Here is a 12,793-nt window from a genome sequence, read left to right as displayed (position 1 = left end):
TATGCAATAATTTAAGATTTTTCCCTTTTGTAGGTCAGGTTTTAACTATCGTTAGCATCCAATTTTGTATTTAAAGACAGAAAAAATATTTAAAAAAATACACAAATTCATATATTCAGTAAAATAAGTACACAGATTACATTTAGAAACCATTTGGTCACTTTAAGCTATTATTTATTAGTTTAAATTGGTTGCACCACCTGACGGTTATTAGTTGTACCACCTGACAACATTAGTAATGACATGAAATATGCTCAAAAAATGCATTTCATTTCAAATATTTACATGTGTTTTAGTAAATAGTCTGTATTTAAATTTTTTTAAGTAAAATAAATCTTTTTTTTCAAGAATGCGAGTAGTAAACATCTCATCAAAACCACTTAATACAACATTACATTTGATACAACCCTATACTAAATGATAATTTAAAAAAGGGCATTTCATGAAGAAAATGCAAGTTTGATTGCTGCAGCTGAAGCATTGCTTTGAAGGCTGATGTGAAGGATTGCTCTGAATTGCTGGAGAATCAGAGCAATTCAGAGCTTTGTATGCCTCTGTGTGTCAGCCTGTCACCATGGTAACAGCAGAGTACTCCAACTTTGAGAGCCTGGTGTGCAGAAACAATTCAGAATTAGAAAATGCTGAATACAAGTTTGATAGAGCAGCATCTAATGAGCGTTTTAAGACTAAAATGGAGTCTGTAGCTTGAAATTTGTAGGAGGAGAAGCATTTGGCAGATGACCCTCGTTGAAGGGCTCTCTCATAGACTCCCACGTTAAAAATGACATCGAAATTGCTTAATATTTAAAAAATTATCTTTTTTTTTGAGAAAAACTTAAAGTTGACCCGGAATGTCCTCTGTGAGATGAACATTTTTATAGTTGAATAGCTGAAATCGGTCAATGTATGCTGAAGATACGCTGCACCAAATAATGTACGGAAGAATAAGAAAGAAAGAAAGAAAGAGGGTGAAGAACACGAGTTTGATTGCCTAGCAGCAATCAAACTAACACTAAAGGGAAGTTTTAACAAAATTAAACCATTTTCAAATATGGAGTAATATTTGTACAGACCTACGGAGCCCCACTGATGACATGGTAAAAAAAAAAAAAATTTGTAGGCCACGAAATATGTATAATGCGCGCACGAAATACTAATTCATGGCCACTTAGTATTTCGTAGGAACTAATTAGTATTTCGTGGCCACGAATTAGTATTTCGTGCGCGCATTATACATATTTCGTGGCCTACAAATTATTTTTTTTTTTACCATGTCATCAGAGGGGCTCCGTACAGACCTTCTCAGGTCTGTGTAATAAAGAATTCCCAGTGTGAATGCATTAGCCATGTGTGCCATGAATTGAGAGGCTCTGGTTCTGATATCACTCTGAGAACTTCAGCTGAGTAGAAAAAAATGACGTCAGCACGGTGGGGCCAAGTGAAAGCATTTTTTCCTCCCAGTTACTTTATGCAGCTCACCTGAATCTCTTCACCAACTACTTGAAGAACTTGCCCTACAAAGCGGCATCTAAAATGTACATATTATTATGTAAAAATGTGTAATATCTTTGATTAAAACTAGTAAACATTTTAAACATGTCACAGATATATTTAGAGCTTTTAATAACATTATATAGTGATATTCCTTGCAGTTGTGCCACCTGACTAACTGGTTGCACCACCTGACTTTTCCAACTTATCTTAAAATAAATAGGCTTATGTTTGGATGCTAGTATTAGCGTCTACCCATGTCATCATATTCATATAGATCAATTTTTATAAATAAAGTGTTTTATGATAAAATTTATTTTTTCTAGTTTTCCATTGGTTGTACCACCTGACATAGAAAGTGTACCAGTCTGTATATGAATTGAAAGTAGTTGTTTTTATCAATATTTAAGAGAGAGCTACAAATCTTTTAGCTTAATCCCAAGGGTCCCTTGGGGTCCTCTGGCTGATACAACATCCTGTTTATGGCTATTGTCTATTCACTTTAAAATAAAAGCCCATTGTTTATGGTTGCACCACCCTGACATTAAGTAAATGTAAATTGCGGGACAAATGTTTTTCAGTTATCTCAACAGCTTTAAAACTGTTGATATGAGAAAAAAATAGATTATACAAAAGACTATAAACATAAAAGTATGCCAGAGCATTTAATTTTGAATGTATTGTTATTAAAAGAGCATTTTTAATAGGTTTTTTAGTCTGAGCATTTGCTCGGACAGGTGCTCCACCTGACATTTTAGGGGTTTGAGAAGCCAAAACAGAAAAGAATATAATTATTTGAATGTACTGAAAAATGTATCAAAATAAATAAGTTTTATAGATAAAAGTGACCAATGTTATGAAAAGATTACATTATTTTGAAAGAAAATAGTGGACTCGGACTCAAAAATATGCATGTCATGTCATTGACCCTATTCTATCAGCAAAGTATTAATGTTCATTTTCAACACAGCTTTAACCTTACACAGATGTGGGGAAACCAGATTTATCATGACAGCAGATTTCTATAGTCCTGGTAATCCAATCATGAGTCAGTACCAAATCCGGCATGTGTTGTCCTTGCTGCCTGCAGGGGAGCACAAACAAACAGGTGGTTGCACAGACGGACACAGCTGCATAGTTCTCATCTAAAATATGCAATTAAGCATTGGTGTCAGCTGGCGAGGAAGAATGTATTCACTGCTCAGGGCTACATTTTAACTGTGTGATTGTCAGGTTAATGTGTGGTTGTTGGATTTGATGCGTGTGGACAGTACCTGTAATGATGGTGTTGCCCTCGTAGTTGAAAATGCAGGAAAAGATCTCATCGGTGTGCCCCTCTAGGACGTGTAGGCAGACTCCAGTCTGAACGTCCCACAGACGGGCTGTCTTGTCTGAGCTGGCAGTTAGGACCCTGCCGCCCTGGGGGCTGAAGCAGACCTACCAGGAGATGCAGAGTCAGAGGTGGGTGTGTGTTACATGAGCGAAGAGAATGCTGAGCTAAGAGCCAGAAGTAGTGTGTATGACAAAAGGAGTGAAAATCAGAACACTTATACCATGTCAGCAATATTACTCTTAAGAAGCCACTCAAGTACTTTATGGGAGAAAAGGCACCATTGGCAGTACTTAGCAAAGACAATAGACTATTATGGGAATAATGGATGAAACGGATCGTGTTGGTGCCTGAGTTTATTGTTCCCTAATGTTTTTTTATTCTAATAGCGAGGTGGAGGAAGACGCTATTAAATGAAAGTGGCTCTAGATGGCCATAAAAGTAAAGTATGTTTTTATTAAAACTCTAAATGGAGGGACTCGGGGCACGAAAACCTAAATGGACTTCAGAAGAAGAAGTTGACAAAGACAGAAGACTGAAGGAAGAAGATGAGAGTGGAGGCTATGACAGGTCAGGGGATAGAAAGATGAAGGAAGAGAGTATAAATAAATACACAATACAAACACTGTGCCCTATTTCTATTTTACATACTATTTTTTATTAGCCTCATTTCCTTAACAGTGGATTCACATACACTGTGAACACTGAGCATTCATATTAATGCTGTTGGTGTGCATCATTGAAAGGACCACTGTGTAGGATTTAAGGAGATTTACTCACACAAATATATTTAGTTTCTATAGCAGCACTGAACAAACATATAGTCTATATATAAGAATCTCCTGCATGTCTGAAGAAGAGGTACTCAGCTTGTTAAAGTCTGAAACCTCACTGTTAGATACCACTAGTCCTTTAATGGTCATTTCTTTACTCACTGCAGAGTTTGTAAGGGCTAAAGAGGGGCAAAACTCACAGTAACTTAAGTCTGGTTTCAGAGCCCACCACAGCACAGAAACAGCACTGGTTAAAGTCCTGCATTCTTTTAATGCACTCCTCCGTGGACCTGTCTCTGTACTTGTTCTACCATTCCTGATAGAACAGATCACAGAGTGCAGGTCTACTTGTAGTTCCTAGGATTCATAAAAGTAGAATGGGAGGACGAGCCTTTAGCTATCAAGCACTGCTACTATGGAACAAGGTGCCAATCTGGGTTGCAGAGGCAGACACCACCACCACCAGATTTGAAAACTTTCTGTTCAGTAAAGCGTATAGTTGGCCTCAAACAAAGTGTGCAGGGCTGATAGTTATGGCTACAGTCACAGGTAGAACAGGGCTGACTACTTTTAGTCTTAGTCTAATCTTTATCATAGCTACGATGCTATACGTCTACACTGCCGGGGGACACAAACATGATCCACTGAGCAGTTTCCGCATCTCCTCAACACCACCACCATCATTAGTCCCCCACCTCCTCTCCTCTTCTTCTGCTCCTCTCCTTTCATCAGGCTGGCCTATGATCTATTATTTTACGTCACTAACTCTGTGTCCAGTCTTTCTCGTAGTTTTGTGTCTCTCTCTCCCTCCCTCTCTCTCTCTGTATCTCCAGCCCTCTGACAAACCCAGTGTCTACTGTCATCATCTGCATTCAGGCCTGCAAAATCAGCCATTCTATTACCAGCCCATTATATTTTTATAAATGATGAAACCGGTAGCAAGGTGAATAAACAAGTGGACAGTGAGACATATTAAAAATAAAAGCATGCTGAGAAGATACAGAAATAGAAGGAGAAATCAGTGAAAAAAACGGTTGCAAAGCATGGAGAGGAGGGGAAGAAGTGTCCTGTTAGGGAGAGATTAGTGTCATAATCCTTTGGAATCATCCTCCATCCAGCCTATTTATTACTGGCTGTCTGATGTGTTTCAGTAAACACATACAGAGAAACCCTCTGAGCCAGAACCTGTGGAAAACACACACTTCGGCAGAGGATTACACCTGCCAAATAGTAAAAAGGCTCCAATCACTCCCATTAGAGAACTAGGTCAACACAAGGTCAGGCAAACACACCGAACTAACGCTCCTCAGGGTTAGCAGTTATTTTTTAAGGATGTGAGATTACATGTGTAACATTTGCTCTCCGAGTTCAGAGACTAATGACAGAAGGGTCAGACCACGGCCACTGATGGTCAGGGATGACACAAATCATCCTGATGCCTGGACTCCTCCTGTCCCTCCACTTCAGCATTGCACTATACTAAATGTTAACAAAGTATTCAGAGGGAACATCCTATTTAAAGCAAGCAGCTCTGTAGCTGAGGCTAATGTGACACAAGCTCACTCACACCTGCTAATTGTCTGATGGATCCACAAAGCTTTGTTAAGCCTTGTGGCTATTTACAATAAGGCTTATTTTATTATTATGGCCCAGTTTATTCACTATCAATTCTGTAAGCACAGAAATGAGCACGCAAGTTATAAAAATAAAAAAAAGACTGTTATAAGGAGGTGGAGGGAGTCTGGTTTACCTTTGATACTTCACCATCATGTCCCTCTAGAGTCACCAGACACTCATGTGTGGTGGCACTGAACACGCGTGCTGTACCTGAGAGACGAATAGGAAATACAATAAATGTTATTTGTATATCAAAGGGTTACAACTGCACAATAAAAAAAATAAAATACAATAAACACTTCATTTTATTTCACAGGTAGGGTTTTAAGGTGTTAGTCTCACCATCTGCAGAGGCTGTAGCAACGTGCTGTCCGCTTAAATCAAAACACACATCCAACACCTCTTCCTTGTGTCCACCCAGGGTGGCCACACACTTCCCACTGACTGTCTCCCATAACTGCAAACACAGTTAACACATAAAAAAATACATAATTAAACAAGGATTCTGACAGGCGCCAAAAATACGAGACACACACACACATACCTCTGTCTCATCAAATGTGCTTACATGTAGCTGCTAGCTGTCTGGTGTGTCTTTATTTTAGCCATCTACCCCAGAGGAATGCAATGAGGTGGATAATTTCTACTTGTGAGCATGACTCATCTTGGCATAATTAAAGAATTAGAATGTGATTTTTTTTCCTTGAAATGAAGGAGACCTCGGAGACGGCGGGGTGGATAGTTGGAAATGAATGAGGGCAAATAGAAATGACAAGACCCATCCATCACAAAGTACGTCTGCAACAGTTCAAAGAGCTAAGTGAGTGAATATTACTACGCAGTCGCAGTGAGACATAAATTCTTTTCCCATCTGTGAGGAGAGATTTTGGCGAATTAAAAAAAATACACATGCCAAGTGAGGGGTTTTAACGCAAATGTAGGTCATATTCAGGCTGAAATGAGTTCACACAGTGCTGATTTGCCAATCAGTGCCAGGTACATCTCTTTTTTTCCCCATAGTAAATGAGTGCGGTTACATTCTTGCACCAGGACCAATGCATTTATATCAACCTTCTATGTTAGATTTAGTGGAACAGAGGGAGTCGGCTACAGAGTACAGAGAGGCCTGTGCAGAAACATCTAGGAGGCCTCCAAGAACACATACTTAGCTGTTCCTTCTCTCAGTCCCTTTTCTCCAATGTGGAAAACACATTTTGTAATCAGCTCTGCCTGCCAGGAGGCCACACTGCAGTGTTCAGTCATTGAGGCTGGTGGCAGCTCACCTTGCAGGTTTTGTCCATGGATCCTGTGACTATGAGGGAGCAATCCCAGTTAAACTGAACGTTGCTTATTTCCTTAATGTGACCGATCAGGGTGTGGATACGCCTGAGGAAAAACAAATGCAGCTGTTAGTCTTTGGTGCACTCTTGTATGCACGGTCTTATTGTATAAATGATGACACAAGCACAATTCAGTGCATACAGTGCAATAACAATGACGCTGTCTGACCTTCCTGTAGCAACATCCCATATAGCGACTGTGTGGTCAAAGGAGCCGGTGACCAGTTGATTGCCTACTGTGTTAAAGTAGACAGAGAGGATCTCTGCAGTGTGGCCCTGCATGGAACAACAAGAGAGAGAATTATCTTTCTCCGTTTATGTATGAAAACATAATGTTAAAAGCCTTCAAATCTACTTTAAACTCTTGCAAGTGAGCTTAACGTTTTGCCTAATTTTGCCCAGTGGCTGTGCGACTGCTACAAGAACAGAGAGAGCAGCAAAGAGTTGTTCCCACTGACATGCAGCCAACCAGTCACACCACAGACCCACGTGCCGTCTGCACATCAAAGAGGACTCACTACTCCCCTAAGAGGGAGCTATCAGTGTCTTATTAAAGACTTACAGCCCCTCCCATCAGATCATCTGTGGGTCTGTGAAGTGGTCTAACTGCTGGCCAGCACCAATTACCAGCATTCAATTTAGTAACAATTACGTTTACCCGTGAATTTATAGCTAATTAAAGCACAATTAATGGATGGGTGTGAGTTGTAATACCAGCAAAAAAAAAGAGTGACAGAAGAAAGAAGCCATGTGATGCAAGTAAGTAAAGAAAAGAGAACTCACAGTGAGAGTGGCCACCTCCTTCCCACTCTCTACATCCCACAGCTTGGCAGTGGCGTCCATGCTGCCTGTGGCCACTAATGTACTGTGGGGGTTGAACGCTAGGCACACCTACACAAAACCAAAATTCTCTTTTTACATGAGGTATATTCTGCAACAACGCCACACAACATATAGCAGAGACAAGTTTATTATCTAAGCACCAGGCCCGGGGGTGGGGGTGGGGGGTTAAAAGACATCCTCACACTTACTATTTCAGCCATGTGTCCGCGAAAAGTATGGAAACATTTTCCAGTCTCAGCGCACCACAGTTTGCAGGTCTTATCAAAAGAGCCAGTGGCAATCTTGTCTCTAATTTAACAAAGTGGAAGTAAAGTTGTATGATTAGACACTTTGAATGTCAAATAGAGAAACTCAGTAAAAAAACTATTAAGTGAAGCAGTACATTACCCGTAGGGGTTGTTGAACGAGACCGCATACACCACATTTTTGTGACCTTCCAACTTGTGCAGCTCCGTGCCTGAGGCTGTGTCCCAAACTCTACACGTCCTGTCATAACTTCCAGTGATAAACCTGCAGAGTGAGACAGAGGACAGAACAATATGAAGAAACATGCTGCTCAAAAGAGTCAAGACCGTTGTGTGCAGCAAACTCACCTTGAACCAGATTTGTCAAAGGCTACATTCGTCAGTGGTAGTATGTGCGCCTTAAGCTCCTGCAGACGAGAGCACAGAAGGAAGCATTGAATATTTCACAGCATATAACATGTGATGTCCTTATACATCATTCATCTGACTGAGAGAGGGTCACCTCCACCACTGTGGAGAGACATCAGTGATCTTGAATCAGACCAAAATCCCACAGTGTTTTAAGGTCCCTAACACATACATGAAGCAGTGTTTGTCATCAGATTTTTGGTATGTTGGCTTTCTCCTAAAACAGCAACCTGACCACTGCTGCTCTCTAGTGCCTTTTTGAAGCACTGACTACTAATTTCACAATTCAAAATGGTCACTTTATTGCATCTCAATGGCAGGTCACAGAGTTGATCTTTAATAAAGGTGTCGTTTCTGACCTTACAGAAGCAGAACCTGTGGTGGTCTTGCTGGCCCAGTTTCTGCTGCAGTCGAAGGATCAGTTGCTTCACCTGTTCAGCCCTGGACTCTGTGATCAGACGCTCTGACTGACGGATTTCTTCCAGCAGCTCATCTGGGTTTGTTCTACATGGAGAGAGAAAAATGTCACTTTCACACTTAGTGATAACAGCACACTCTGGATACTGTGAAGTGAAACTACAACTTTACTACATGCACGCAATCAGGTTCCATTAATGCTGAAATTCCTCCCAGCAGTGGAGGTAGTATTTAGATCCTTAAATCAAAGTTACTAAAACACCCCCCTACAAACAAAACTATATTAGACTGTATTAATATTAGAGATTCATAAATATATAATGCATTTATATTGTAACCATCTGTTCAGCTCTGTACGAGCCCCAACTTAAAGCTATTTTGTATGTTGAACGATACAACTCACGCACTCCGGAGTCAAATGCAACAGGTCGATTGATTTGATCCTCTGCTGTCCTCGTGTCTCATATTCCAGGATTATACCTGATATCAGGGAGAGAACAGAAGAAGAGGAGGAAGAATGAAACCAGAAACGTCTTCGTCACATATGAGGAACTTTCTTGACCGCTGGTTAATCAACATTTGAGCTAACTCAGCTTTGCTAACTCAGTTTTCAGTCACGACAAGCTAAAAACATTCCGCACTGCAGCGTCACATTCTGCTAATAGTCTATTAGCGTTACCTGGTGGATAATATCTAATAAGAAACCTGTTGAGCTTCATGTCCGCACGTAGTACGTCCCATGCACGGAGCGACAAACCGTTGCTAAGTAACCATAGACCTTATGCGGAACCATCGTGGGGCTCACCACGCATGCGCAGTACACATGTAAACGCAGCTCATTGAGAAGGTGCTGCAGTGTTCAGCAGCCTATTTTCATTTTTATCGCCACAAATAACTTCCCTGCAGGTATAATACATTTCTCACCTTTAAATTACCTCTTTTACTTTAATGTAGAGGTTCAGGTACTATTTTATCACATCTTACTCAACCTCCCACTCCCTAAACAGGTCAAAGTCTACTGTGAATAAGGCACGTGCAGATCATAAAGATAATGTGTGTATATTGTAGCTACTGATGAGTACTGGTAACAGTCAAGAAAATGAGAAGCACGGCACAGTCCAGGCAGTCAGACTGTAAATGAAGACAGCAGAGCTCAGGTAGCTCCTCTGGACATTAAACAAAGAGTGGGCGTAGGTGACCTTGCTTATGTAACAGCATGGGCTGCTGGGCCAAACTGAAAACATCTGGATGGATGTATCCCACCACTGTCCTGTCACTCTATGGCTTTTTTGCTAACTGTAGAGTAGCAGAGCCCTTCCTGACACCATACCTGATAGGACCAAACAAGAACATCTCTGGAGAGGTGGTAAGGCCTACATCTTGTCTGTGTATCCACCAGGAGTATGCTTTTTACCAGGGTGACTTGTCTGTGACTGACTGTGATATATATATATATAGATGAGATAGAATCAACCTAATTTGTGTATTTCTCGTCTTACAGGTAACCAACTACCTGTTTCCTATCTGGACGTACTCCTACCTGGCCTTCCTCTTCCCGGTTTTCCTCCTGACCGACTTCCTGAGGTACAAGCCCCTTATTGTTGTTCAGGGGCTCTTCCTTGTCACCAACTATATCCTGCTCTGCTTTGCACCTGGTCTTCCTGCTATGATCTTCCTTCAGGTGAACCTGTCTTTGAACATTAATGGAAAATTCATGTGTTGTCTGCACAAGGTTATTACAAAAGATTTCACCAGACACTTTTTCATTTCATCAACAGGTCAACTACGCTGTAGTGACTTCCACAGAGGTGGCCTACTTCTCCTACATTTATAGTGTGATTCCTGTGGAGAAGTATCAAAGAGCTACTGGTTACCTGCGCAGTGCCATGCTGGCTGGTTACACATTTGGGGCCAGCCTCGGCCAAATGCTCGTGTCCCTTGTAGGTAGGGCTTCAAAGCCTATTGTGATCATGGAATAACAAAATTAAATATTCTGATGCAAGTCATAACATTTGCCTGGATGCAAACCAGAACTGAGTATAGGGAAATGCAGTGAACTGTACAATTTCAGCAAGCTCTGATGTATGATCATTTCTAATCAACAGGGTTGGACTACTTCTACATCAATGCCGTCACTCTGGGGATTGTGAGTGTAGCGTTTTTCGTCTCCTTCTGGTTGCCCATGCCCCAAAGAAGCTTGTTCTTCAAAGGGAAAAGGGCTGCAGCTGTGGGCTCACAGTCCCAGCGGGAGGGGCCACTGGGGGAGAGGAGGCCCGAGGAAGGAGCGATGGATGAGGATGGAGTCGGCTCAGGGAAAGAGAAGACGGAGGAGAAAGGCAGCGCCGGCTGGTGCAGCATGGAAAATGTGACTGCTGCTGGCCGTCTACTTTGGCAAAGCTTTAGGGAGTCCTACTCTTCCAGGCAATTTGTTCTTTTCATCTTTTTTTGCACACGTACTCAGGCTAATTAAACCACGGCATGATTACTCATTGTGGCATGTTCTCCAATATAGTATTTTCATAGTAGTCTTAATTACAGTCATCATCATAATTTTGCCTTAATTATCACCATGTAGGCATTTAATCTACTGGTCCCTGTGGTGGGCTCTGGCCACAGCGGGTTATGTGCAGGTCTTTAACTACATCCAGCTTATGTGGGACCATATAGAACCATCTGCCACATCATCCATATACAATGGAGGGGTGGAGGCTGTGTGCTCCCTTGTAGGTAAGATTCAATTTAGATCTATGGGATTTCAAAAGGAATTGATCACATCTAGCAGTATTTTAAAGGCATGATCATATAAAAAGACAAAAATTTAGACTTTATAATAATATTAAAAGAAAAAAGCCGAAAGCGTTTGAGCTATAATCTCACATAGAGAACAGAAGAAGCGGGAAAATCACTGAATTTTACTGCACTCAGAACTGGAAGTTCAATTAACACAGGGAGCAGCCCAGGCACAATATATAGGGCAAAATAACATTTAACAATGTCATTAAAACCTGCCATGTCTGATGGCTCATAGACCTATAAAAATCAGCAATTAAAGGATAGCAGCCCTGCTGTTCGTGGTCATAAATAGACAGATTAAATGGAAAATGTGTATTGATCTTAAAGAAGGAAAAGCAGCAGCAGCACCTCAGTCGTCCTTTTGGCTCAGGCTCAACCTGGCTCAGCACAAGAAGAGGAAGAGTAATCACTTCAATTAAGGAGATAGAGTTAAAAGGTAATGGATTCTCTGATAATTGCTGATTCCATGAGTGGTTCATCATAATAGGGTGGAGCATCGTGCAAAGGCATGTGTGTGCATTTGTTTTATGACAACGTTGAAGGAAGGAGACGAAGGGGTATAGGGTCAATAAAAGAATCTGGAAATCCTAACAATAACAGTGGGGGCATCGTGCACTGGAATGACAGATTAATTGCTTCGTTTCTCTCCTCTGTGGGCCAGGTGCTGCTGCAGCCTTCTCTGTGGGCTACGTCAAGGTGACCTGGGCCGTGTGGGGGGAGCTGGCATTAGGGCTGTTCTCAGCTGTAGGGACAGGCGCTGTGTTTCTGATGGCTTTCACAAGCAGCATCTGGGCATGCTACGCAGGTTATGTGGTATTCAAATCCTGCTACATGCTCCTCATCACCATCACAACGTAGGTTCACAAAGGCAGTCCTCAGCTGTCTGAGACAGACAAAAAATGTCCCGCCAGGAAAAGAAACTAATTTGATAAAAATTGTGCCGGCTGCTGTTCCACTTGTTCACCATTTCTCTCTGATGATGATTATAGATTTCAGATTGCGGCTAACCTCTCCATGGAGTGCTATGCTTTGACCTTTGGGATCAACACATTTGTAGCTCTCTCACTGCAGACCATCATTACAGCCACAGTGGTGGATGAGACTGCACTGGGACTGGACATTGTGACACAGGTATGTTTGTATGCTGCTTCAATGTCAGGACAGTGCGACACCTGGTGGCGATCATTGCATATTACATGCAAACTTGTCAATCTTTGACAAGTTTCTCTTTCTCTGCAGTTCATTATATATGGCAGCTACTATGGTGTCATCTCACTGCTCTTTCTGATTCGAGGGACCTACACCGCCTGTGTGAGACACCGCTGTTCTGAGGCGTCCAGTGTGGTCGTGATCTCTGCTGAACGTTTCTGATCTGTTCTATTTTGTTTGAATAAAACACATCAACTGCATTGCTGTCTTTAGTTGCTGACTGCAGGTTGTGCGTAATATTTAACTTGTTATCTCTACGATCTAAAGAGGAAGTTAGCCACCACAATAAAATGAAATCATTACTGTTAAGTATTAATAGAGAAGTGA

The 12,793-nt window shown here is 41.4% G+C and overlaps 2 protein-coding genes across 2 annotated transcripts; one reads left to right on the top strand and one right to left on the bottom strand.

Moving 5' to 3' along the window:
* Positions 1-2,436: 2,436 nt before the first annotated feature.
* On the bottom strand, positions 2,437-9,196 carry daw1 (dynein assembly factor with WDR repeat domains 1). Its single transcript, XM_028419261.1, has 13 exons — positions 9,144-9,196; positions 8,872-8,944; positions 8,407-8,551; positions 7,988-8,046; positions 7,782-7,904; positions 7,583-7,682; positions 7,335-7,442; positions 6,721-6,827; positions 6,495-6,597; positions 5,554-5,668; positions 5,345-5,421; positions 2,766-2,928; positions 2,437-2,575 (listed from the first exon to the last, which is right to left on the bottom strand). The coding sequence occupies exons 1-13, from the start codon at positions 9,181-9,183 to the stop codon at positions 2,541-2,543; spliced, it is 1,248 nt and encodes a 415-aa protein (XP_028275062.1). The 5' UTR covers positions 9,184-9,196; the 3' UTR covers positions 2,437-2,540.
* Positions 9,197-9,571: 375 nt separating this feature from the next.
* On the top strand, positions 9,572-12,628 carry slc19a3b (solute carrier family 19 member 3b). Its single transcript, XM_028420018.1, has 8 exons — positions 9,572-9,830; positions 9,966-10,145; positions 10,243-10,408; positions 10,570-10,885; positions 11,040-11,191; positions 11,919-12,111; positions 12,247-12,388; positions 12,497-12,628. The coding sequence occupies exons 1-8, from the start codon at positions 9,681-9,683 to the stop codon at positions 12,626-12,628; spliced, it is 1,431 nt and encodes a 476-aa protein (XP_028275819.1). The 5' UTR covers positions 9,572-9,680.
* Positions 12,629-12,793: the final 165 nt, after the last annotated feature.

This window comes from Parambassis ranga, chromosome 13, assembly GCF_900634625.1.
Source record: "Parambassis ranga chromosome 13, fParRan2.1, whole genome shotgun sequence".
In the NCBI taxonomy this organism is placed as follows: domain Eukaryota; kingdom Metazoa; phylum Chordata; class Actinopteri; family Ambassidae; genus Parambassis; species Parambassis ranga.
Note: the sequence above shows the minus strand (reverse complement) of the source record. Positions and strands in the feature narration are given on the sequence as shown.

Bases quoted from the DNA above. Each gene is read 5' to 3' on its own strand.
- daw1 (XM_028419261.1), bottom strand. From the start codon at position 9,183: ATGAAGCTCAACAGGTTTCTTATTAGATATTATCCACCAG. The intron at 7,683-7,781 runs GTAATGTACTGC...TTGTTAAATTAG, and splicing joins TCGTTCAACAACCCCTACGG to AGACAAGATTGCCACTGGCT. The intron at 6,598-6,720 runs GTCAGACAGCGT...GTTTTTCCTCAG, and splicing joins TGGGATGTTGCTACAGGAAG to GCGTATCCACACCCTGATCG.
- slc19a3b (XM_028420018.1), top strand. From the start codon at position 9,681: ATGGGCTGCTGGGCCAAACTGAAAACATCTGGATGGATGTATCCCACC. The intron at 10,409-10,569 runs GTAGGGCTTCAA...TCTAATCAACAG, and splicing joins AATGCTCGTGTCCCTTGTAG to GGTTGGACTACTTCTACATC. The intron at 10,886-11,039 runs GCAATTTGTTCT...ATCACCATGTAG, and splicing joins AGGGAGTCCTACTCTTCCAG to GCATTTAATCTACTGGTCCC.